Source organism: Lytechinus variegatus, chromosome 7 (assembly GCF_018143015.1).
Source record: "Lytechinus variegatus isolate NC3 chromosome 7, Lvar_3.0, whole genome shotgun sequence".
NCBI lineage: Eukaryota > Metazoa > Echinodermata > Echinoidea > Temnopleuroida > Toxopneustidae > Lytechinus > Lytechinus variegatus.
In genome coordinates, this window is record NC_054746.1 from 42,244,013 (window position 1) to 42,271,531 (window position 27,519).

Below are 27,519 nucleotides of genomic sequence, written 5' to 3' on the forward strand. Positions count from 1 at the left end.
CGTAATTTCCATATTCTGAAAATGCACCCCTTAACAAGTATTGGCGTGTGAAACCCTACCCTTAACAAGTATTGGAAACAAAACGATACTCTTGGCAAATATTCCCTGAAATGAACCCCTAAACAAGTACAGAAGTTGTTACGCCGGTTGTTACGGGTCCTTCGGTCGTCGGCTTTACCCTATTTGGTATAGTACGACCCCAACTTCTACACCTCGCGCAAATCGGACTCTAAACACGAAGTGTTGGGGCAAAAAGGACATCCTTTTTAAAACATTTTAATTTTGTTTTATCATCCCCGCAAATTCGACCCTAAACACGTAATTTTCCTAGCGAAATAGACACCCTTTTTTCATTATTTTTGTGTTTTTGACACCCTTATCACGTTACGTACGTAACGTGCCCTATCGTGAAAAGGACATCCTTTTTACGTGTTTTTTTGGTCGCGCATGGTATCCACTCGTCAATGTAAGTGGCCCCCCCCCCGGGCGTGTTTAGGGTGCTTTTCGAGATCCCATGGTCGCGCATGGTATCGTGAATGGAAGTGCCCCCCCGGGCTTTAGGGGTTTATTTTGCACCCGGGTTAGTGCACACAGAAAAAAAACTCGTATAGGGGGTGTTTGGAAATGAATTGGTCACGCATGTGTACAGCAATATATTTGACTGCCCCCCCCCCCCCCGGGGGAGGGAGAAACAGCAAATTAACGTGTTACTGCATACATATGACATCATCTGTCATAAATATGAAGATTGTCTATCAAGAAACTCATGCGTTGCCAAGTTTTAAAATTGTCAAAATACTGGTATTATAATACATAGATATAGGTTTAAATAATATTTTATGTAATAATAATATTATAAACAATATTTTTGAAATTATCTAATGCTCCTTAAAGGGAAAATCGATTTTGAATTTTGTTTTAATTTGTTTAATTTTCCTTGGATTGTAATAGATTAGCGTTAAAGATGGCGACTTACATGGACGGCGAAGAAAATATTCCGGACGACGAAAATGGACGATTTATTCCTCATTTTGGTATTGGAGGGATGTGTATTGCATTTGAGAAGTGCCCATTGTGTTTTACTACAAGAAGGCCGTTTACATGTGAAAGATGTTTGGAGAATGGGGATTTCAGTCATTCATCAAGCAAAAGTTCCACCGAGCAGTCGGAGACTGACCCGCACCCAGAGAGGTAAACAAAACAAAAACCTGGCTTGATCAGCTGTCTGTCTGCGTGCTGCGCCTGCACTAAAGCGAATGTCGCAATGTCGTAATGACTTTGTTTGCCTGTGTTGAGCTGATGACTAATTGCATAAATGCATGACGATGGCGAGTCTGTCCCGTCTTTGCCAGGCAAAAAGTAGCATGATATACAAATTAGTAGGCCTAATAATAAAAGTTTTGATCATGCTGATGTAAATTAGTTTCTTTCAGAACTGTCTTAATAGGGTGTCTGATCGAAGCCACACTGAGTGAAAGTGAAAAGTGCGAGTGTAGGCATAAAACAGGCTGATTTTCATTTATTTTTATAATACCGGTATGGCACATTTTTCGGAAAATTCAGGCTGCCAAAAAATGTGATATTAGTTTATTTCTAAATAATGTTTGGGATGTATGAAAAGAGAAAATTTAGGGACTTTGTACAGTATAAGGACAAGTTTTCACATGATTATTTCAAATCACTCATTCAATGAACAAGGTTATAATATAACCTTGTTCTCATCTCAGTTATATCTCCATGTGTGACAAAATAAAGGTGGCAATGTTTGGCTTATCTTTCTCTTTTTATTCGGGGCAAATGCTTGATTTTTTTACACTGACAGTTTCCATTAGACCTGTTAATCATACCGTTTGGTTCTCATTTAAATTTGATTCTTTATATCATTTTTTCTTAATTAAAAATAGAGATCAAAAAATGAAAATTTTCTTGCCATATTACTTTCCACCAATAGAGGGCGTACACAAAAATATGCCCAAAATTCAAGTTTTTTAGCACTCTGGTGAAAACAAAAATTATTCCCACATTACTAATGATAAATAAATTGCAACTATATGGAAATTAGTAATTTTGGTCACAAAAGTGATATTTTAATGATTTTTTAAAGTGTGTGCTCTATACAGCATTGGCATACCATAGTCCTACCTGTAGATTCTCCACAGGCCAGATGGTAGCAGTGAACAAGTGTTTCAAATAAGGATTTTAGAGAAAGACGTATCCGTTTTCTCATTTTAAAATCTAGAGATTTTTGTAATCGATTCATGACATTGGATTCTAAAGGTAAGCCGTGTGGGTGTGTTGAGATTAGGGGAAATGCAGGTTTCCCTAACCCAGGGAGCCCAGGGGCTTACTGTGTATTTGGCCATAGACACGGGACTAGGGTAATTTATGGTCAAAATATTTATAAAACTGAATTGTGAAAACAGAAATTATGCATTTATTACGCCAATAATTGGTGAAGGTCTAACATGTGGCAGTATCCTGACATCGAGGCACAGACTGGAACCTCAAAAAAACAAAAAGTTCTGTCGTGATACCTTTCCTAATTCTTTAAAAATTCATAACAAAATGGCCGATCGAGACTGGGGTAGAAGGTAACTTAGTAGGAGAGAACTTTTCGTTTTATTTAGTCTATGGCTACATACACGGTAATCCCCTGGGCTCAGGCGGGAGCTTCCTGGGTTACATTTCCCCATGCATTTACTATAGCCTTGGCTTGAGTACTCCATGATGATGTTTTTTGAATATTTTGACATACTTCTTCATCATTGAGCCTTGACACTTCCCATAGATGCGTATAAAGGTTCCAAAAATTGGTTGATAAAAAAGTTTTAAGGTTTCTTACCAGACTGATCTTGTGTAGATCCGTTTGTCAACAAAGCAAATACAATAGATCTGACCCTTGAACCGCTTCATTGTTACGTATATTCGATTAGCAATGTTACAAAATTCCGTTTTGAAGAACAATTTATAAATACAAATTATTATTTGACAAATACTAAAATTTAATACGTGATTATAAATTTATAAATGTATTGATTAGATCATGAAAATCACCGTTTCCTTACCAGTGATATGATCCATATACATAATGTGTTGTATTTTTTTACACTTTCAATATTTTGTTGCAGGTATTGTGAAAAACTTGACAGACTACTAAGGCTGAGAAGTGAGAGAGACAGGTTGTTGTCAAAGTAAGTAATTTCATTTGATTTTAAAACAAGCTTGAAGTTGTGCTTGAGAGTCATTTTATTATTCAATTCTTACCTGAAGAAAACTATGATCAGAATAATTATCACATTGCCATGTGTTTCCGCTGTGTAAGGCAGAATGCAATTAATATCTTTTGAAATTGTTCATGTGCTTTAAAAGCAGCAGTCCACCCACACATCAAGTTGATTATGATTTTTAAAAAGGGAGAAAAGCATTATTGAAGGTTTGATGAAAGTCCATTTAAACAGAAGAAAGCTGTGAATTTTGTAGAGTTTTATGTCAAATGCATATGGTTGCTCCATCCCAAGACCAAAATCCAATTGAAACCAGTTGGATTTCCAACTGGTTTCAATTGGTTTCAATTGGTTTTAACTGGAATTTAACAATTTCCAGTTGAAACCAATTGAAACCAGTTGGGCAACTGGAAATCCTAACTGGAACCAGTTGGGCAACTGGAAATCCTAACTGGAACCAGTTGGGCAACTGAAAATCCTAACTGGAACCAGTTGGGTAAATGGATATGACTTCCAACTGGAAATGATTTCTAACTGGAACCAGTTGGGTAACTGGAAATCCTAACTGGAACCAGTTGGGCAACTGGAAATCCTAACTGGAACCAGTTGGGTAACTGGAAATGACTTCCAACTGGAAATGATTTCTAACTGGAACCAGTATTGGAACCAGTTGGGTAACTGGAAATCCTAACTGGATCCAGTTGGGTAACTGGAAATGATTTCCAATTGGTTTCCAATTGGAAATTTTCCAGTTACCCAACTGGATCCAATTGAAACCAGTTAATTTGCATATTTTCTGCCAGTGTGCACGGATTAATGTTTTATGAGATTCATCACAATTTACAATGTATCTATTTAATTTTTTTCAATTTGAAGTTCCACACTTTTTTCAGATAAGTGTTTCCAATACTTAGCAGTGAAAACCATGTTCATAAATATTATAGATTATAATTAAAACAGATTCAAAGATAATTAGTACACCACTAACTGTTACCAAATTACATCAAATAATAATACATATATTTGAAGAACTCCAATATGAATATATACCTATGAAAGTCTGTATTTTATCAATGCCCTTTACATTGGTATTAATAGACAAATAACACTGCTTCTGTGTTGGCATGAGCAATAGTTAGTGCAAATGCTAATTAATTTGTAACTAATTAAGTTCATTCCAACTGGAAGTTCCAATTGGATCCAGTTGGAAACCAATTGGTTTCAACTGGTTCCAGTTGAAAACCAGTTGCCTCCAATTCGTTTCAACTGGAACCAATTGAAACCAGTTGCCTCCAATTGCATTCAACTGATTTTAATAGGGAAATTGGAACAACTGGAACCAATTGAAACCAATAGCCAACTGGTTCCAGTTGCCCAATTGGTTTTAACTGGAACCAGTTGGCAACTGGTTTTCAATTGGAACCAGTTGTTCCAATTTCCCTATTGAAACCAGTTGGCCAACTGGTTTCAATTGGTTTTGCTCTAATTGGTTTCAACTGGATTTTGGTCCTGGGATATTTGCCATGGGATATGAATACTACGGATTTTCATTTTTTTTTCTCGCCTGCATAGCAGAGCGAGGCTATCTAGGAACCGCTTTTCTGACGGCGTCGGTGTCAACATCAAATCTTAACCTAAGGTTAAGTTTTTTAAATGTCATCATAGCTTAGAAAGTATATGGACCTAGTTCATAACACTTGGACATAAGGGTAATCAAGTATCACTGAACATCCTGTGTGAATTTCAAGTCACGTGACCAAGGTCAAAGGTCAATGAACTTTTGCCATGTTGGGGGTATTGAATTACCATCATAACTTTGAAAGTTTATGGATCTGATTCATGAAACTTGGGACATAAGAGTAATCGAGTATCACTGAACATCCTGTGCAATTTTCAGGTCACATGACCCAAGATAAATGAACTTTGGCCATGTTGGGGGTACTTATTGAATTACCATCATAATTCTGTAAGTGTATTGGTCTAGTTCATAAAACTTCAACATAAGAGTAATCAAATATCACTGAACATCTCATGCTAGTCCAGGTCACATGATCAAAGTCAAAGATCATTTAAGATCATTGAATTTTGGCCATTTTAGAGGTAATTATTAGATGGCTGTCATAACTTTCAAAGTTTATAGATCAGTTTATAAAATGTGGATATAGGGGTAATCAAGTATAACTGACAAGTCTTAGATCACATGATCAAGTTCAAATGTCATTTATTGTAAATGAACGTAGTATTGTATCATTATATGAATGGTGTTTTTTGTGAATAATTATTTTATAGTACTTAGTTTTCAAAGTCTGCACTGCTGCTATATTGTATTGTGTGATGCAGGTGAGACTGCCAGAGGTGCTCCACTTGTTTTTAATTCACGAGGGCAGTTAGCATGCAAAAGTTTTGGCCTTTTCAATAATGAAGATTTAATTATCTGATAAATTTTGACATAATATTCAGAAACCTTTTTACTTTCCTTTTATTTTCTTCACTACTCATTTTTTGTTTTATTTTTGGTTTTATAATGGGGGACTTTTGGGGAACATGCCTACCCCCCATCTGTCTGCCTGTGGCTCTTCCTACATTCAACTTACCACCAGGGTAAACTGAAGTTTTCTCTCAAAATGTTTGATTGATGGATATTATATTGAATGAGTGAATGTTATTGTTCATCTATTTCTAGACTTGCCAATAGACTTAAGGAGAGGAATTCAGTTGCTGATAAGGTATGTGTGGTATTAAATTTCTAGATAAACAATTTCCTTTGAAATTATTTCAAGTTTGCAATAATATCTATAATCTATTATTTTTTGAAGTATTATGTAATTTTCTTTTTGAAATATTTAAAATATGAAAGCAATCCAATAACATTTTTGTTTATTGTAATTTCACCACATTCAGATTAAAGAATATAAAAAAATATACTCCATTGTATTTTATTATAAAAAAAATCTTATGTAGGCCTTATTGTATGTCACGATGAACTGATCACTCACATTGTTGATGCACATAAAATGTCAGAAACCTGAGTCAGAGCTGCCAAGTAGTACGGATTTTCAGTATTTAGTACTGAAAAATGAGAAGAATACGGATGGTTTCATGCAAAATACTGATTTCTCAAGTTTCAGTTATGTGTGTTGTCCTATGGTATTTCTTTGAAAATACTGATTTCCTCACCAAAATACTGATTTTCAGCTTTAAAAATACTGAAATGTTCTTGTCCAGGTTGGCAGCTCTGCAGTGATTCACCTGATTCAGAAAACATTGCTGGTCTACAGATGTATTCATTCATCTTCGACTGTAGGTTGGCTGTCATGCAAAGTGACGATAACATAGAAATCATTTGTTGAATTTATGGGTCCATCTTAACAAAAACTAGCAGAGTTCTGAAAAGGCGGTGAGATTTGTATATTGCTTCTTTTTTCACTATTGATTGTAAAGTTACACTATTGCCTCTATAAATGTGCCATTTTTGTCTCGACTGCATATCAGAGCGAGACTATAGGCGCCGCTTTTCCGATGGCAGCGGCGACAGTGGCATCATCAACATTGTAATCTTATCCAAGGTTAAGTTCTTGAAATGTCATAATAACTGAGGAAATATATGGACCCAGTTGATGAAACTTAAACATAAGCATAATGGTAATCAAGTATTACTGAACATTTTGCTGGAGTTTCAGGTCATATGACCAAGGTTAAAGGGCATTTAGTGAACTTATACCATGTTAGGGAAATTTACATCAAAATCTTAACCAAGTTTAGTTTTTGAAATGTCATAACTTGGAAAGTTTGTGTATTTAGTTCATGAAAATTGGACATGGTATACACTGAAAGTCTGTTGTGAGTTTCCAGTCACATGACCAAGCTCATAGGTCATCTTGGGTCAAACTCAGTGAACTTTGCCCATGTTGGGGGAATTTGTTGAATTGCTATCATAACTGAGAGTTTATGGATCTAGTTGATGAAATTTGGACATTAGTTGGGGTGATGGTTTAACACTGAACATCCTGTCTGAGTTTGAAGTCACATGACTAGGTCAAAGGTCATCTTGGGTCAATGAAATTTGGCCATGTTGGGTTATTTGTTGAATTGCCATCATAGCTCTGAATGTTTGATCTAGATAATGAAATTTGGATATGAGAGCAATCAAGTATCAGTGAACATCCTGTGCAAGTTTCAGGTCACATGACCAAGGTCAAAGTTTATTTAGGGTCAAAGAACTTTGGCCAGAGGAATTTACCAAATTGCCATCATAACTTTGAAAGTTTATAGATCAAGTTTATAAAACTTAGACATAAGAGTAATCACATATCATTGAACATCCTGCATGAGATTTAGGTCACATGATCAAGGTCAAAGGTCATTTAATGTCAATGAACATATTCTATTATATAACTTGTGTTTTTTTTTTAATTGTTCAGTAGTTGTTTTTCGAAGTCAGCACTGCTGCCATATTGAATGGTGTAATGCAGGCGAGACTGCCAGAGGCGCTCAACTTGTTATGTTAATTTTTGCTATTTTTTGTTTTTATTAATGCAGCAATGGGAGGTGTCACTCATGAAAGGAAGGTTAGAATGGACTCGAATGGCAATACAAGATGAAAGAATCATGATGGAAAAAGGTAGGTATTTTTTTCTTGTGTTTTGAAATGTGACTTTATTAAGGATAATTTATTTCCATTCATAGACTAATAATAAGTAAAATATTTCGATTAAGATTTTTCATAAAGCTGTTTTAAAAAGTTGTAAATATTAATTAATGCCTACATGTATAGCATGACATGCCAGAATTTGAGTAAAAATTAAAAGTTAATAATAACGCAGTTCTTGTATAACGCATATCACATTATGTCATAACATCCCTATGCGCTTCCAAAGGACTTGGATATCATTACCCTGGCTTTAGCCCCGCAGCCTTTTACAGCGCGGTGGCATTTCAAGGAATTACTTACTGCCAGGTACCCATTTATCTCACTTGGGTTGAGTGCAGCACAACATGGATGAATTCCTTGCTGAAGAAAATTATGCCATGGCTGGGGTCGAACCCACAACCCTCTGTTTCAAAGTCAGAAGACTTATCCACTGGGCCACAAAGCTCCACAGAAGGTTGCTCTGAAATATCAAGAAATTAACTGTATTTCAATTAATCTAATGCAAGGAAGTAAAGTAAGCAACTGCCAAGAAGATGGTTTTAACAGTAAAAGTGATAACCATCAGTATCTGCATATATATATTCATTTTAAACAGAACTTCTAAGAATTATTAAAGACACTTGTTAAGCTTGCCATATATCAGTCATTGTTAAGCTTATCATAAGGAATAACTTTATGAAAAAAAAACCCTGCACACTAACATTGGAGTGTTTTGATGATTTCCTTACATATCATTTCAACATGTCTTCAGAAGAAATCTTTGTTTTTTCTGATTAATTGCTGTGATTTATCATACACTGAAGTCTAAATATTCCTTTTATCCCATCAGATAAGCAATCATTAATGAAACATCTGGATGAACTAAGAGCTTTAAAGGTCAAGAGAGAAGAACATAACAAGAAAGTGCTCAAAATACAGAAATATCTAGGTAAAATGTGTTTCCTGTTTCACCATTGTGAATGTCGTATGTGGTTTCACCATTTAACAATTTTTATGCCCTTCTGAAATAAAGCAATTGTTATCCTTGAATATAAAAATAACAAGTTGAAATTGAACATTATGTTGTCTGTTAGTGACCAGTACAGTTTGGTATGTATAACTCAACATTGTGATTATTCAGACATGGGGTACAACAGTTCAGCATCATGTTGTGTACAAAGTCTTGGGATGTGAAGCATATTGAATGTTGCAGAGGCAAGAGACCTTTGTTTTATCAGCCATGCTACAATAGACCAAGTCAGTTTTGGCATTTTTTATGGTAATTTGTAATCGGGGGGGGGGGGGGGGCTTCAAGTATGCATAGAAAAAATCATGCACTAACAAAGTACTTTTAAATGATATCTTATCCCATTGAAAGTGCTTTTATTCTTATTTAGAAGCTCCCTAATTATGGCCATCATAACGTATAGTGCTATGAAGTCAGATTCGTCTGCATGGTGTGCAGATCAAACTCTTTCAAAAGTTATAGCACAAATTCACAAAATAAGTTTTTTAAAGAATGTACCAACAAAATCTTTACATCATTTAACCAAAATCACAACATTGTCATTAAGTCATGTCATGATGTCTTTTGCAACTATCAACAATTTTTCATCCGTTAATTATTATTATTTTTTTATTATGTCTTATTTTACCAGGGTGACTCTGTCAGTGGGTCAACACTGGAGTACAATAATGAAAATACATTAGAAAAACAATAACAAAACGTGTACATGAAACTTATTGTCAACTACATATAGTTCAGTAGAGTGGAGTCTGCAACCATATGGTGTCTGTTATGTGAAATTGTTTTATTATTATACTGATATTGGTGATAATTATAGATATATATGATATATTTTACTGTATTTAGTGAATGTGAAGTAATTTACTAATGGAAATTCATGAGGGGTGTTGCATAGTTTCAGGTCACTTTCTAGAAACTTTCAGAAATGTTGGTTTAGAAGATGCCTGCCTTACATCATGCGGCCAACGATCCCACTCCACTGCACCAACATGGGAAAAAGCTTATTTAATAGCTATAGTGGGGTAATTTTTTCTTGCCATATACTGTGTATATGAACAAGATAAACCATATGTTGCTTGGTATTGTCACTATGTGAATGAACAAGGCTTTATTAACCAGTTGCCAACTGGAACCGGGTAATCCCTGTACAAAGTCTATGGGAATTACTTAATTCAGTATTCAACAGGTTAAAAGCAAATACAAACCAGAAGATACCTCAGGTCATCAACTACTTTACATCTTGAGATGTTCATTATGCATTATTATCAGCAATGTAGTCTTGTAAATATAAATCCACCTGAATGGTAACACACCAATTTAATATTCATTACATCCATACCACAATGATTATGTTACTATAACACTCTATATTTTTATGATGGTTGATATATATTTTTGTAAATGTGGTAGCGTTCGATGGCATATCGAGGCAAGTGTTACAAAAAAACTTACAAACAAAGAAAGATGAGACGAGAAGGCGATAATTATTAAGTTCTGATATAGTATATTCATTCACCCTTTCTTGATGGTAGAAAGGATGTAAGAACTACTGAAGAAGCACAAATATGGAATATCGATGAGAAGTATACAAGTGAAGAAATATGAGTAACAAAATATGAAAGCTATAGGACATTTTTAAACCAGCTATTTATGCACACAGTCAATAACAAAGCACACACAGTTCGCTCCCCCTTGAAAGGTAAACTTCAAAGTTTTCATTGCTTCATGAGTGGTCTACATCTTGCATTTCTAATTTACCGTAGCTACCAATATCTTGCAATTATATTCCAGTCATTGGTTCTGCTATGTAATAACTATGTATCCCTCTCTTTTTAAAATGCGCTTTATTAAAACAGAGCACATAAGAACCAATATAGACAGCCGTAAGGAATCACTGGAGGAGAAAAATGAGCAACTGAGAACAAAGAGGCAGGCAAAAGTAGAGCAGTTATTACATTATGTATTCCCCATCACTGAAATACAGCACACGTAAGTAATATTCATATGGTAAATTTGTCTATGGTAGATATCTTATTGAATTTACAGGTAAACACAAGTTAAGACAGTGCTTTATTACAATGATTGAATGTTACCATCACATCACCGATATATAATATGAATAAGTTATGACATTATAAACCAAACACTCTGAAATGTTTGAAACCTATATGGGCTGAAAATTGCCAAGATACTATGTGCACTAGCTATTGACCTTTCTACGATGCTTATTTTGCTTTTTACTTATATTAATCAATATTAATCAATTACTCGGCTATTGAAGATATTTCACACATTTTTATCTTTATACATACAAGATATATAGAAAATATTTTGTTGGATTCTGTTTGGATTGTTTGATCATTACCAAATTGGAATCAGGTTTAAGATATGCAATGTTTTTCTATGCATATCCAAGAATATTTGGATGGTCAATTATTCCATATCAGAATAGGAAGTTGAGATGCATGATGCATATAATGTAAGCAGACATAAACCTGAAATTCATGATTAAATTAATTACTCAATTTCCAACAGAAACAACAAAATACAATTAACATGAAATCATGCCTGGCTAAGTAGATGATATTGAAATTGCAAGTGTAAAAATCAAGAAGTGATCTTTCCACAGGACACCTAGAGAGGAGACTTGGCAGGAAGAAGTACGGCAGATGTCTGAGTCTGAAGCTGATGAGAAGTCATCAGAAGATGAGCTAGTAGCTGCATTAGCTGAAGCCAGAAGGACATCATATGTCAGAGGTCGCTGGGTAGAAACTATCAATAATGGAGAAGCACATTATAGTATCGTCCATCCGTATGTCAGGGTACCAGCCAATGGAGATTACTCTGCTTATATAGCATGTAGTAAGTATTGTTAATTGGACCTGGTTGATAAGAACTCATTCATTTATCTCATATTTTGGGAAAATCTTTTTTGGGGGGGAGGGTGGTGACCTAAGGCCTGTTGCAATCACATGCAACTTCAAAAATCAATGTAAGATGCATATTCGGGACTTGTACTTTATTTGGGGGGTTGCATGTATAGGGATAGTGATTTTTCCCTTTTACCAGGAAATAAAACAAATTCTGTTTGGGTCTTACACTTTTCTTGTAAAAATTCATGGAATTCACCTTTGTAAAACAGAATTGAGGTTTTTGTGGCAAAACGGAATTTCCATTTTGAGATCAAGTTGAAACGGAATACAGACTTTCAGAAACGGAAAAGACAATTTTTTAAAACGTAAATCACTGTCTCTACATGTAAACCAGTCAGATTAGTCTGATTGATTGCAAACCTTTGTGTTAGTGGGACGAGGTATCTAGAAAAAAGGGTGAATTTTCAATAAAAGTTGTATGTGAAACTTGGCTCCCATGATCTTCCCTTTGATAATGATATGAAAAATGGATCTGTTTTTTGGAGATGAAGAGTTGGATTAAATGATTATTATCTAGATATCAATGGAGAAATCAGATAATTGTTCATACATATTTGGGCTAATTGGTGTTATCACCTTGGATCATTGATCATATTTCAGTAAGTACTGTATTTCACAAACAGATAATAAATACATTGTCTAGCACAGTTTGACTATTCTTCCTTTTTCCCCTCTGTGTTGTTCAGCTCTGACAGGTGAAACTGATGTCCCTGATCCTGATGCTGAGTTAGATCTTCAGAATCCTGGACATCAAGTATCAGCAGCTCTATGTTATACAGCTCAATTAATCGCTCACCTTGCCAATACATTGGATGTTCCTCTTGTTAGGAAGGTTCATTTTAGGTAAGAAACATTTCAACAAACTTTCCAATGAAGTCGTTTAATTTTTCATATATAATGATATATTTATTTATTCATTTATTTATTTGTATGTTATTTATTTACTTACTTGCTTGCTTATTTATTCATTTAATTATTTACTTACAATTTTGTTTTATCTTTTGATTATATATTTTTAAAATCATTTTCAATAAAGATACTAACTTGGCAATGTTGTTATCCAGGTTTGAACGATACGATGGGTGGGTTGATATATCTATTTAATTTTCTCATCCCATCCTATTCTGTATTCATTTGTTTATCTACTTATTTGAATATTTGTTTTCATTTGTTATTTATATTCATGATCTATTCCTGTAGATAATAGCATACCATGCAGCTTATTTGGTATTATGGTGTGTATCTTTTCCCATGTATTTGCTTTTTAAACATTTTAACACCATGAAAATAACAAACTGCATTTCTATACAAAGTATGTTATAATCCGCATTTATTTTCTGTTATTCTAAAGTCGATTCTGCAAGTCTGAACTCAGTCTTCGGGAGTTTTCCTCAGCAGTTGAGAAGCTCAATAGTAGTGTGCTCTTCCTGTGTTTTAGTCAAGTAAGACATTTTCTATTTGTTTTTATGCATAATTTGAAGCCTGTTGTAGTCTGTTTTAAGACTTGTTTTATTTTTACACAATGGAGGAAATAATGGGTTGATTGTATACAGGATGATTTGAAATATGGCCACGGAATTGAATGATAATTCTAACAAATCATGATAGGTAGTTATAGATATAGACTATTATCATCACCCTGACTTTAGCTTTAGCTGCCATTTCCATTGCTCAGTTCATTCAAGTAATTAATTCTACCAGATACCCCTTCGCCTCAGCTGGGTTGGGGGCAGCACGGGGTAGGTATATTTCATGCTGAAGGATCCAAGTGCATGGAAAAGAATGGCTAAAAGACCCCATTCCTCACTGAGGGAAATATTCATATATTGGGTGATGATGAAAGCAATACTTATAAAGATGAGGAGGACACAGAATTTGTTTTGAAAGAAATCTCATGCCAAGTCAGTCTAAGCTATAAATTTAACACTTGAAGAAGAAATCGACGGGCATGAGTTTGCCATGAAGTAGTGTTTACATCAGAAATTGTCTCTTGTGGTTCGAAATAATGTCATCTTGCCATGTAAATTTAACAGGTATCTTGAATGAACATTAAATTTTGAAAATGGCTGAAGAAAGATGTCATTGAAACGGTATTGTTGATTTACTTAAAGATGTATGGTCAGATAATCTCTGAATAGTTTAGCCTAACTGATTTTGTTAACAGATCTTATGTACATTCTTGTATTAATCCTAGGCTATTCCACCTGATAAGCTTCACCCTCATTATACGCTGAGAAATCTCATTACAATGGTGGACAGCAAACACCAACATTATGGAAGGTAAGTCTTATTCATGATACAATTGATTTCTAGATAAAAACCGGTTCCATCCTCTTATAATGCCCAGCACACACCATGATGCAAAAGAAATTTTAATGGTAATTTTTGTATCACTCAAGTGGATTAAAAATAAAATCTGTTCTTTTTATTTTTAAAGAAGATTTTTTATTCTGGATATTTATCCTTATAACTTGATTCAAGCCTTTACTAGGTACTTCTTAAATTCCAGGGAGAGAAGGCTAAAAATGGATAAGTTTTGGTAGATATTTTGTTGTATATCTTTACATAAAAATAGTTGAGCAACTGTCTGTTTATTCCACTAGTTTTTCACTGTGTAGTAAAGTATTCACATATGCATTCATTCTACATTTGTGATCTCTTGATGTTGAATTCAATTTTGGTTCTTGAGTAAGATATACTCTACCGGTATGTGTATTTGATAGGACGGGTGATTTTGAGATACACAGCGACCTTCTCCTAGCTACATTAACCACACCAAACATGACCAGCATGCTGAGTGGATCAGGTAGTGAGAGCCAACAGGATTCTCCTGATGATGATGGTGCTAGCATCGGATCGGCAGACCAAGAGGAATGGGAAACAGTTCCAACCACTCTACCCCTTCTCCCTCAAGCATGCGGTGGAGTAAGTGAGGAAGGGAACACCCCCTCACCACCAGAACCTAGTCCTTCAATGATGAGTGCTTCCAACTTGCCACAAGCTCCTGGTGGTCTGGTATCATCGGCGGTAGCGTCCGTTGCATCACTGTGGAGAACTGCCACTAGTCAACTAGAGAAAAGATGATGAAGGTTTCAAGGGGAGGAGGTAATACTCCCCTTTATCATTCTTTTGTAATACAGTTTATTATAAGCTGAAATGTGTATGAAGTGATTCCATATGTGCTGCAAATGACTATTAAAGAGAAATGGCTGAGTAAAATGCAGGAATGATTTAAAATTTGATACATTACATTTAAAATTTTTACCTTCTGTTTGGAGAAGTTACTTGCTGATAGAGCATTTTCAGAGTGAATAGAGAATATGCCCATAGATCTACATTTAAATGCACTACACATATATTTCCCATCAATGCACACATTACACATGCATATAGCATGTCACAATTCATTTACAAAGGAATTTGCAGGTCATGCACATATTTTCTGACAAATATTATTACAGGCAACAATTTATCACAAACATTGCATGATAATGAAAAGCTCTTCAATATATTTAACTCTTTCACAAAAATTCCTTCTCCAAAATTTGTAACTTTAAAGAATTATATGAATGTCAAACTTAGAATGGAATTGAAATTGAGTAAGTGAGCCTCTTTATGATGACACCAGTCGAATAGGGTCCATATTTATGTTAGTGCGTCATCCAGTGTTGGAAGACACTTCTGACCATTTCTCTTTGATTGTTGAGCCATTTGCAGTATATCTGAATTCCTGCCATAAATTAAAGTACATAAAACTATTACAGTTAACATGCTTATATTACAATTTTTGTGATTGAAATGTCTGTGTTTTAAGATCTAGACCATTTGTATTTTGATAAGGGAAGTTTACATGTATGGGACAATCATAGCAGAATTATATTAATTAAGTTTTTGTTCTGTTATTTAGTTTTATGTTTATTGCATGCAATTGAGCTTTACATATGCGGGTGTGTCAGCTTTTTCTGTATTGGCTTTGATGTACCCTGACTGTTGTATGGTGCATCTTCAAGAGAATGTTTTGTAAGTCCTGAAAGGGGAGATGGGGCTGGTATTCCTCAGCCCCTACCCCTTCCTGCAAAGCAGACCAGACATGGTTGCCATGACAAATGGAGGGATTGTTAAATATTTTATCTGACAATTATCCAACAGATACCATGGGAACTGTGCTTCTTAGCCGATCAAAATTAAAAAAAAGTTGTCAGATACAACAACTAGTCAGACAAAAATGTTGATGAAATGCTCGCCTGGATCCACCCCTGAATGTTTAACATCATTCTTTTTCTAAGTCTCAAATGTAACAGTCAGTTGTAGTACTGATTTCAGAACGAGGTTTTACAGAATCTAACAAACTGACCACGCAGGTGTGGGTGTGTATAAATCTATGCCAAAGTATTCCAGGAGATATTTGTAAATGCTGAGAAATTAGCAAAAGAAGCCTCATCATCATCCTAACATCAACTTGTTAGGTTTTTTCCAAACAATAATACTCTGTCCCACATGTGCTTATCTGGGTTGGTAATCTTCAGTGTAATTGTTGTCCAGCTTTATGATTTCACATATGTTACTGCACCAGAAAGAGGATGTTATAGTGACATTTTACCTTCAGATGGTTTTACAGAGTTTCCCATGAAATCAGTTTTAGTTCAACTACTTTCATTTATCTTTAATACTCTTATCAGGCTTCCCCATAGGATTAAAGGGTAACATGCTGCACTTTTAAATTTAATCATGTGCAATTTGGAGTTTAAAGCTGAAAGAATTGTAGGATTTCTTTCCATTGTATTTCATCAGTGTTATGGAAATACAGTTGTAGAAATCCTATTCTTAACATGGATGAAATGTTCTTGTATTTCTATCTTCTTGTTTTTATCCTTATATTGCAAGAATTTTTGTGTGTTTGTCACTTACTCAGTTAATATTATATTATTCTTATGTTGAATAGTTAATGTACATGTACTGCTTCTCAAATTAATTAATTTCCAGCTAGAAAAAGATCTTGAATAGATCAAATGCTTGTGAAAGTTTGGAATGAGTCTAACCAATGTGAATTGATGTGTGTGTTAAAAGGTCAGAAACAAATGTTTTGTAAGAAAAATAAGAATGGTGCTATGCATGTAAAGGTATTTCCATATAATTTATATACTACTGTACAGGTATTTTGCTTATGATATTGATTTCTTTTTAATTATTGTTAACTCCTAGCAACTTTTGTGATTCAAAATTTTGTAAAAACTGTTATGAAGATATTTGTTTAAAATTTGAAGTCACTTCTGTTCACTTTATAGCTGAACAGGATCCTCCCAGAAATAGTCTGCTTTGTCTTGGTGGCCTTTTCACCAAAGCTAGTATGTCTTGTTTTGTGACATATTTGAAAGTGTGTAATATAGCTATGAAAAAAATAGTACGTTAAGACTTCCCAAAATGGAAAGCTAAAGTCAATGTAAACGATAAATTTGTTAGAGATGAAGAGAAAAATCAAACAATTAAACAAATCATCAAAAGCTGATGTAAAGTAAGAAATTTGTAAAATTTGAATGTTTTGCTTTAGCAGTTTTATACATTAAAATATGAAAATGAAAAGCTGGTGATCACTAATCACAATCACTAATTCTATTGTATTTTATCAGACAAAATATGAAATAAATCAAAATTTTCTTCATGTAATTTAAATATTGTAATGCAAAAGCATTTGACTGCTGTTTGAATGTAGACTCTTGTAGAGTTGCCCATCAGTACAGGGCTCATTTATAGTGACTTTTTTATTAATCAATATATACTTGATCAGTTCATTTGCATATCCCTTGTGGTGTAACTGTTCACAGTTCTGTCAAATGTAAGCAAAAATTTTGTTTATTATGACTTTTTATGAATTCAATTCTACATCCAATTGTGCTGAAATTTTTGAGCATATGCTTGCTTTTCTCTATCAACTTTCTTTAAGGGTAACCTTTAAAGGTCAAGTCCACCCCAGAAAAAAATTTAATTTGAATAAATAGAGCAAAATAAAATTAGCATAATGCTGAAAATTTCATCAAAATCGGAGGTAATATAAAAAGCTATGACATTTTAAAGTTTGGCTTATTTTTCACAAAACAGTGATTTGCACAATTCAGTGACATGCAAATGAGACAGTCGATGATGTCCTTCACTCGCTATTTCTTCTGTTTGTTATTGTTTGAATTATACAATATATCATTTTTTTAAGTTTTGACAATAAGGAGAAACTTGACTGAACCATATTGTATTAAATTATGCTAATTCTCCATGGTCAGGGAGGTATTTGTTGTTTCATTTGACAATGGGGAGAAAATTAGAATATTTCATAGTAATAAAATACAATAGTGAGTGGATGACGTCATCCGTCTCCTCATTTGCATTCCGACCAGGATGTGCATATACATGTTTTGTGAAATTAGGAAAAACTTTAAAATGTCATAACTTTCTTATTTTAGATCCGATTTTGATGAAATTTTCATTGTTATGCTTGTTGGATTTTTCTCTTTTTATTCAAATAAACTTTTTGTTGTGGTGGACCTGTCCTTCAAATATCAGTTGCATTGTGGGAATACAAACATGTATAGTAGCTTATTTTCATGTATTTATATTATTTTCTGAAGTGATAGTATTAGTTTAAAGGACCTTTTTGGTAACATTAGGTTCACTGTTACACTCAGAAACATACAAATGGAAGGAAAATCACTGATCATATTAAATGATGTCTTATATTGATTCAAATGCCATATACATATTAAGTACATGAAAAGAACAATGTTAGAAGGTTGTTATTGACTTGTAAAAAGTATTTTTAAAAAGTACCGGTAGTCATTGATTGCTTTTGGCCCAGTTTTATGGTTTGTATTTTTTAGTGGATGCAATTGAACTGTTATTGTTTTTCTTTGTGATTGGATTTTAAATAGAAATGCATAGTGTGCTTTGAGCTAGCCAGCAGCTAAGATGTTAATTAAGAAAAGTACTTGATTGAAGGTCGTATGCTTATATGCAATTTTGCCTTGCATGGGAAATCTTGAATGTGATAAGTTTTACAGTCATTTTATAAATTGCAGGGATAGATTGGGTGAGAGAGCTTGTGATTTCTGTGTGTGTGGTGGTGTTTTTTAATTACATTGATGTGTGAAAAATGAAAGAGAGATAAAGAATACCAGGAAGGGGGAGGGGGCACTTCCATTGAAGAGTGGATACCATGCGTGACCCCAAAAAACATGTGAAAAGGATCTCTTTTTCAAGATGGGGCACGTTTATGTACGTTATGTAATAAGGGTGTCAAAAGCACTAAAATAATGAAAAAGGGTATATATTTCAATAGGAAAACAATGTGCTTACAGTCCAATTTGCAAGGCAATAAAAAGACAAATACTTTATAAAGGATGTACTTTTTGCCCCAACACTCTGTGTTTAGGGTCCAATTTGAGCAAGGTGTGTTTGGTTGTACAAAACCTGATGAAAGTAAAGGTAAAAATGATGTCCATGATCATGTCCGTGACACGGGCAGTGACATAACAAGATATTGTTGAACTTTTTTAGGGGGTCAATTCAGGGAATACTTGTCTAGGGTGATAATAATAATATATGGTATTTATATTGCGCACATATCTACCTTATTAGGTGCTCAAGGTGCTCCTATATTACCTGGCTAAGCGTTCATAGCGCAAACAGCTTTTTAAGGAATTACTTCCTACCAGTACCCATTTACCTCACCTGGGTTGAGTGCAGCACACTGTGGATCAATTTCTTGCTGAAGGAAATTACGCCATGGCTGGGATTCGAACCCACGATCCTCTGTTTCAAAGTGCGAAGACTAATCCAATGGGCCACAACGCTCCACTGTTTTGTTTCCAATACTTGTTAAGGGGTGCATTTTCAGATTATGGAAAATACTTGTTTAGGGTTCTTTTCAAAACCCCATGGTCACACATGGTGTCTACTCGTTAGTGGCCCCCCCCCCCCTCCCTGGAAAGAGAAGTGATGAGAGAATACCAAAAAAAAAGAGATTTAATTAAGTATGGAATGTATGAAAGAGGGTTAAAGTGATATGCTTGTTTATATGAAAGTGAACATGTGGAAAAATAAATATTCAGTGTGTGTTTGCATGTATTGTATTGTATATGCAGCTCAAATGGCAATAGTATGCACTTACATACCCTTTAAAAGTAGCTAAGTGTATTCTGTTAATTGACTTCATTATTATTTAGGCATGATATATCTGTGGAGGAGTGTTAATGATTTTTCATTTCATATTACAAGTTTTAATTATATTACAAAGATGCTTGGGGAAATAGCATCACTAATTATTGTGCCTCATTAAAGGGAAAACATAATAAGTATTTGTTTTCAAAAACTGTGAATGTGATTACTTGCAAGACAGATTGCATTTTATCTAGAATGTATTGAATTTTGTGTCAAGGACCATGGCTGTGGAATTCATTATGTATTCTGTCCAGTCTTTTATTGTGATTTTTAATTTAGTAATTGAATAGAAAATATTTTTGTTGTAGACTTTTACAAAGAATTTAGTTTTATTCCAGTTGTACAATATGTAAGGGAAAGCCTTTATCTATTAATATCCCAAAGGCATGTATTAATCATCTACGCTAATATACAGTAAATATACTAAAATATATGTATGTTTGATATATGGGAAGTCAGTGCTGTAAGGTTGTCAAACAGACTGTAAGAAGTAAACCTAAGAAGTAAGAACTACTACCTGTTCTATAGAGAGCAAGGGCAGAAAGACCACTGAAGCAAAATATAAGCAGGTTATTTGTTTTGGAAAATATAGATGCTTCGTATTGTTTGATGAACAACAAATTTCCCATGTTTGCAACTTTATATGATTCAGGAAATTTTAATGCACTGTATTACTCCAAGTGCTGCAATGTGAAAACGTGAGCAGTATAAGATTTGTAAAGATTTCTCAGCAACCTCAGCTCTTTACCTGATTGCTCGGGGGTGGGGGGGTCATGCTTCCTAAGAAATGAAAACAAAAATAAAGATTCTTGCTTCCCAAGAAATGAAAAAGGATGGTATGTCAACAATCTGTGAAATGCTCTTGTTTCACTTATTTTTCTTTTATACATCTATCATACTATTAGTTGCACTTGTATCAAATTTATTTTTCATCATGTGATAGGCATACACATATTGATTGAACCAACTTTGACTGCTATCTCAAGAAAAGCAATGGTATTCTATGATTTGTGATAATGATTTACCAAGGAGCTTATTGGCGGACTTGTGTAGTATCATCAAGTATTGAAATTGCAGTGCAGTGTATGTCATGTATGTGGAGAGCAGATATGAAACCCTGTGCAATAAACGGGATACCATTCCATATCTTACAAGATCACCATAGGCCTAACTGGCTTTTTATTTTGTGGGTTTGTTTTTTATTACTTGTTTGTAATATACAAAGTAAAAAAAAAAATAATGACAAAAATTACAATTTCATGAAAGTCCTTATATCATGAACACAAAACCATATAAAAGAATAATTTGATATCGTGATATGTAACATTTGATCTCAAATATCGGTGAGGTATATGTGCACAATGAATGAATCCAGAATTCCAGACGTTAATGAAGTCATAGCGCTACTTGAGTTGTGTAAAACTAACATCTTTACAATTAAACTAATATTTAATCTGTACTAAAAGAAGTGTTTACCAAATAATTCTCATTTTAATTCGTTGGAAAAGATGTTTTGAAAAAAGTAGTAAGTGCAACTCTTTTAGAAACTGAAGTTTTATTTTTTTAGAAAATACTTCCAGGGTGTATATTTTTGTATATTTCTTTCATTAGGCTTAGCAGTTTATGTAAGGCAAGTGGGTGTTTTATTCACTTAACCCAGTATATCATTACTAATATTCTTACTGCTACTGTACAAATTCATTATTACTATTTTTACTCTTTATAATTATGCCCAGGATACTTCCCTTTTGAGGAAATGCAGGCGGTAAAATCAAATACAAATTAAAAAAGTTATTATATTACCATTCAATATCACGATGTAGAGACTTCATATAGTAAAGGCCAAGAATAAGATAGTACACTTAAATGACGTAGGCTATTTGCTTGGTTTAATATGAATTACGAATTATCGAAATTACCGCGCTAAAATTTAAATAATATCGAGATAAAATATTTGATTCTTTCTTGGATAGTTGGTGGCTCTGAAAAGAGCCGTTTGCATGAAGACGGAAGAATTCCTTCTTAAGCAGACTTGCCGGTCTTCTTGGGGAGAAGGACAGCCTGGATGTTGGGGAGAACACCACCCTGTGCGATGGTAACTCCTCCAAGAAGCTTGTTGAGTTCCTCGTCGTTACGGACGGCGAGCTGAAGGTGACGGGGGATGATCCTGCTCTTCTTGTTGTCGCGGGCGGCGTTGCCGGCGAGCTCGAGGATTTCAGCGGTCAGGTACTCGAGAACGGCAGCCAGGTAGACTGGAGCTCCAGCACCAACACGGTTGGCATAGTTTCCCTTGCGGAGGAAACGGTGTACACGACCGACAGGGAACTGAAGCCCTGCACGGGTTGATCGGCTCTTGGCCTTGCTCTTTGCCTTTGCTCCTTTACCACGTCCAGACATGATGAGTTCGTTTGATGTAGTCGTTGCGAAATGAAACGAATGATTCCCAAAAGTCGCGGCTAGCTATTTATACCCCCTTGACGAATCCGCTGGACACGTACACCAATCGATATGAATAGGATACACCAATAGACGCCGAGTGTTTCTATATACCAATAAGCGTATAGCCATACCATTTGCCCCCGTTACGGTTGGTTGGCCGCCTTATTTGCATTTAGCGCCAATTTTATTTCCTGGTTGTCCGGTGGTCTGGCTTTGTGTCAAGACCGTGCATATATCAGTACAAGGGAAATGTCTCACTATAAACACGTTCATAAACATTTTTAAATAAATATGTTGTCTGAACACAGAATGTCCATGGCCTGTGGCATCTAGTTTGATTACATAAATATTTATCAAATTGTTATCAAATTTCCCCGTTTTTTAATTGTTTTTGTTAATAATAATTGATTAAAGTCAATTACTAAATTTACATCTTTATAGTTACCTGCATGGTGTATTAACTGGATTAGACGTTTTGTCTATAATTATATACGAAATAGGCAAGGTTTTTTTTCATCTAAATCTTCTTACCGGAAATGCGAAAGGAAGTTCACCTTATTGGTTTTAGCAGAACAATATGAAGAATATTTGTGAAGGTTTGATATTAATCCTGAATAGAAAATTTTGAATTTTCAATTGAAGTTTGTACATACATGTACACGCTTCTTATGCTAGCAGCTTCCCCATATTTCATGTATAGTAATGCAATTTCCATAATTCATTTTTTTTAACATGATGATTGGGATGATTCGAATATTAATTTTAGTCATGTTCATTCATTCTGCACAAGACAATGATGATGGTAGAACAATTCGAGTGAACAACGTCACTCATTATTATTATTTTTTTCATTGTTGGTCAATTTTAGTTAACAATTTTAGGGTTTATTCAAATCTTTACATTTTTTTCTTGTTTTTTCGTCATCTTGCCATTTTCTTCCCTTTTTCTGCTTATTGAATTTCTGTAGAATCTTATATGCCGCATTTTTTCTTCCAGAGATATAGTGCCAAGTTGTACAGCAATGTATTCTTATGTAAAAAAAAAGAAAAATTATTTTGAAAGACGAGTTAAAATAGTGCATTGATATGGAATAATCGTTTAACAAAATTTACAGTCTCCAATTTCAAGTACATTATGGTTTGAATTTTCTGTTACGATTTTGATATCGTTGTTGCCCAAAATATAGTTCTGAATTCTGATTAATCAATTCTCAAAAACTAAACCAAGAAACAAAAAAAGTAAAATGTACATGTATGTTTTGCATTGTTTCCTCTTATTGCCTCGATGGTGAGTACCCTTAATACTTTTTATTGAGTTTTCAAGAATATATATTATGGTAAAATCTTTCTTTCTAAATACATTAATATATAATTTTATTAAACTTAGATTTACACTTTCGTCCGTTTGAATTGCCATTTGAATGGAAAACAGCTCCCCGCCACGATAGTGACTTATGTAGGATGTATTGTTTAGTATTTTTGTTCATACTTGTCTTGATATGCAAAATTGCATGTGAATTTCATCCCTCAGCTATGCTAGGTGTATAAAGCTCAATTTTTTTTTGTTTTCTTTGATTTCTTTACTACGGTAATAAAGAAATCAAAGAAAACAAAAAATGTGTGATTTATAAGAAACTCGTGATAACCAAATACAAATTATTCTTCTATAGCTTTAGTATTTTTTTTGTTGGGGGTGGGTTCTTATCGTTTCATTGTATAATTTTATTTTTCTCGATTAATTCCACTTCAGATTGAGTGGGCCGTCAGTGGGGCTTATATCCGCATGCTCAGTGATAGCCGGACCCTACCACAAAATTAATGGTGGTAGCATGGTGGTATATAGTGAGCGTTTCCCCATCAGAGAGCATTGTGATTTCCCCATGCTGCAACACTATCCATCGAATTTGTGGAATCATTTTAGTGCGATCCCCATGTTATCGAAATACAGACCCAGGCTTTTGCTTTTGGAAAAAAAATGACTCTTCGGGCCAGATCAACCCCTTCGTTGCAGCCAGCATGCCAAATAATGGGATTGCGGAATTCGACTGCCCCCCCCCCCCAAAAAAAAAAAAGAGGGCCGAGGCGAGTTGAAAGATTTAAGAATGAGAATAAGAAAATGTGTAAAAATACTGAGCAATGAGCAAGTCCATTTTTTCTAATTCTAAAGAAATGCATATATAGCTACGAGATAAGGAACCATTGTATCTTTCTTGGATATTTGGTGGCTCTGAAAAGAGCCGTTTATCGTAAAATGGTAAAGACCAATTTACTTGGAGGTGGTGTATTTGGTGACGGCCTTGGTGCCCTCAGAGACGGCGTGCTTGGCCAATTCACCGGGGAGGAGGAGACGGACAGCGGTCTGGACCTCACGGCTGCTGATGGTAGACTTCTTGTTGTACTGGGCAAGACGGGAAGCCTCACCGGCAATACGTTCGAAGACATCGTTGACGAAGCTGTTCATGATGGACATAGCACGGCTTGAGATACCAGTGTCGGGATGGACCTGCTTCAGAACCTTGTAGATGTAGATTCCGTAGCTTTCCTTTCGGCGCCTTCTCCTCTTCTTGTCTCCGCTAGGCCTGGGGGCCTTAGCCTTCTTGGATCCCTTCTTTCCAGCGGTTTGTGCTTTAGCAGGCATGATGATTGTCGATGTGATCAACTGTGAAGTGTCACCGCGATCTGATCGCTATTTATACCAATCCCTACCTCGCCAGGCGACCGGTAGTCAAGCGTGCAATGCAAATGTACCGAAAGGCCGCTCGATATGCAAATAAGGGTCTGCCGGGAAAGCGGGGATGAACTGGTCAGGCATTGGTCATTTAGTTTGTGTTCGATATTTGTTCCATTTTCTCGGGAGAAGCTTACTACCGGCTTTTCCAGTTCGAAACACCCACACACAGTCTTGCTGAATGGTAAAAACTGCCCAAGCCTAATTGCCGTTTACTTGTATAAAAAAAGAGAGCTTTGTCTAGTTTTCTCGCAAGAGTTCAGAGGTTTCTTTACGTGATGTTTTCTAAAACTAAAATCCTTTGTTCTCAGAGTGATAAACCAACTCAAATAAAACTTGAAAAGTCATAATTAGGGTGATATTTTGTAATTACATTTTCCATTGTAATCCCAACCTATCGCTCAACCCGCTATGTACAGTACAGGGACGCACCATAGATGTCCAGGGGGGGGGGCTGGAAATTTTCCCCCAAAGAAAACTTGACATACTATAATCATGGACCCTACCACGCTATAATTATGAGCACAAAAACGAAAACATGACCCGGGAACATGACTCACCATCAGAGGAAAAAAAAACTTGGTCCACTGAAAAATCACCCGAAAGGGTCACCCCCCCCAAAAAAAATACTTGTCTCAATGGAAAAAAAAACCTTACTCAAAGAAATATATTTTTTTTGCATCAACCCAAATTCCAGCCCCCCCCCCCCCCGTGGGTATCTCATGGTGTGTCCCTTAGTCAAATTCCGTGTAAAATTATAGGTACATGGGGGTACATTTAAATTTCAAGAGGACATCTTTCGCATTTTATTTAGTAGGCCTATACCAGCCTATACTAAGATGGCAGTAAATAATGTGTGTGTGTGTGTTTTTTTTTCTTGTGAACAAAATTCCTTTATCGCCTTGACATGCTTCGATGATAGTTAAAGGTAAAGACTACCTCAGAAAATATGTTGATTTAAATCAATAGAGAAAAATTAGACAAGCATGATGCTGAAATTGACATCGAATGTAAAATAAGAAAATTATGATATTGTAAAAGTTTGCTTATTTTTCTCAAAATAGTTATGCACAATTTAAATGCAATTTAGTCACATGCAAATGAGAGACTCGATGATGTCCCTCACTCACTATTTCTTTTGTTTTTTATCGTTTGAATCGTACAATATTTTAACTTTTACAGATTTGACGGTAATTAGGACCAACTTGACTGAACCATTAAAGTGTTGAATACCTAATCCGCATACATTCGTAATTCCGAAGCTTCGTAATTCCGAAGGTTCGGTTATTCCGAAGGTTCGTATTTCCGAAGGTTCGCAATTCCGAAGGTTCGTAATTCCGAAGGTTCGTCAATCCGAAAACGAAATAAGGTTTGTAATTCCGAAGGTTCGTTAATCCGAAAACGAAATAAGGTTCGTAATTCCGAAGGTTCGTTAATCCGAAAACAAAATAAGGTTCGTAATTCCGAAGGTTCGTTAATCCGAAAACAAAATAAGGTTCGTAATTCCGAAGGTTCGTTAATCCGAAAACGAAATAAGGTTCGTAATTCCGAAGGTTCGTTAATCCGAAAACGAAATAAGGTTCGTTAATCCGAAAACGAAATAAGGTTCGTTAATCCGAAAATTAAATGAGGTTCGTATTTCCGAAAATGAAAATAATTCATTTTGGTAACAAAAACGATGTTGTCATTACAAGATAACAAGATATTATGCAATGATAGTAATAACGATCCATGATGTGTGTTGGAGACAAAGCATGTATTTCATTAAGAATGGCGCCCTGATCAAGCATAGGCTAATTTCGATTTTATCTGAGCAATTGCTGCCTATAAGCAAATGGTTTAATTAAAGATGCAGGGGATCAAGTGTGTTGGAAGCGTGCGAGCAACCTCTAGATAATAGGATTTGTATTGGAGGGATGTCATTTTTAATAACAGCTTCTGCTGGTAATAAAGATAAAAATAATACTAATAATGATCCTTGTGAGATGTTCAAAGCGCGAATCGCAAGCTGAAACTAGTAGACATTTCACGTAACAAGACGTGAAGTGAGCATTCGGAGCATTTTTTGTAATCGTGAGAAAGATGTGTATCTTTCTAAAGAATTAATGCGAGGGCGAGTTGTAATTTGTTTATACATGTATACTGACCTGGGGCCCGTTGCATGAAACTTTTTACCTGAGAAAACTCAGGTTGTTTTTACAGGAGTTTTTGCCCTGTGCTAAAGTAATTGGCGGAAATCAGACTAACCTTAGTTTTCAGTTTTTACCAGAGTTTTCTCAGGTAAAAAGTTTTATGCAACAGGCTTCAGAAAGTAATCTTTTAAGGACTGCATTT

At 35.0% G+C, this 27,519-nt stretch overlaps 3 protein-coding genes across 3 annotated transcripts; 1 reads left to right on the top strand and 2 right to left on the bottom strand.

Moving 5' to 3' along the window:
• Positions 1-931: 931 nt before the first annotated feature.
• On the top strand, positions 932-16,193 carry LOC121419348 (beclin 1-associated autophagy-related key regulator-like). The gene is made up of 11 exons (XM_041613772.1): positions 932-1,191; positions 3,129-3,191; positions 5,908-5,950; positions 7,764-7,845; positions 8,705-8,803; positions 10,738-10,870; positions 11,511-11,743; positions 12,501-12,657; positions 13,166-13,256; positions 14,009-14,094; positions 14,538-16,193. Exons 1-11 carry the CDS (start codon positions 965-967, stop codon positions 14,896-14,898), a joined length of 1,575 nt encoding a protein of 524 aa, XP_041469706.1. The 5' UTR covers positions 932-964; the 3' UTR covers positions 14,899-16,193.
• A 3,889-nt stretch (positions 16,194-20,082) lies between these two features.
• Positions 20,083-22,792, bottom strand: LOC121419349 (late histone H2A.2.2). The gene has a single exon (XM_041613773.1). It carries the CDS (start codon positions 22,414-22,416, stop codon positions 22,042-22,044), a length of 375 nt encoding a protein of 124 aa, XP_041469707.1. The 5' UTR covers positions 22,417-22,792; the 3' UTR covers positions 20,083-22,041.
• A 1,637-nt stretch (positions 22,793-24,429) lies between these two features.
• LOC121419350 (late histone H2B.L3-like) lies at positions 24,430-25,127 on the bottom strand. The gene has a single exon (XM_041613774.1). The coding sequence runs from the start codon at positions 25,093-25,095 to the stop codon at positions 24,724-24,726; it is 372 nt and encodes a 123-aa protein (XP_041469708.1). The 5' UTR covers positions 25,096-25,127; the 3' UTR covers positions 24,430-24,723.
• Positions 25,128-27,519: the final 2,392 nt, after the last annotated feature.

What these genes read in the sequence shown, in the direction of transcription:
- LOC121419348 (XM_041613772.1), top strand. Translation starts at nt 965, where the DNA reads ATGGCGACTTACATGGACGGCGAAGAAAATATTCCGGACGACGAAAAT. An exon ending in ACTGACCCGCACCCAGAGAG is followed by an intron (nt 1,192 to 3,128) that starts GTAAACAAAACA and finishes ATTTTGTTGCAG; the next exon opens with GTATTGTGAAAAACTTGACA. An exon ending in CTCTGCTTATATAGCATGTA is followed by an intron (nt 11,744 to 12,500) that starts GTAAGTATTGTT and finishes TGTGTTGTTCAG; the next exon opens with CTCTGACAGGTGAAACTGAT.
- LOC121419349 (XM_041613773.1), bottom strand. Translation starts at nt 22,416, where the DNA reads ATGTCTGGACGTGGTAAAGGAGCAAAGGCAAAGAGCAAGGCCAAGAGC.
- LOC121419350 (XM_041613774.1), bottom strand. Translation starts at nt 25,095, where the DNA reads ATGCCTGCTAAAGCACAAACCGCTGGAAAGAAGGGATCCAAGAAGGCT.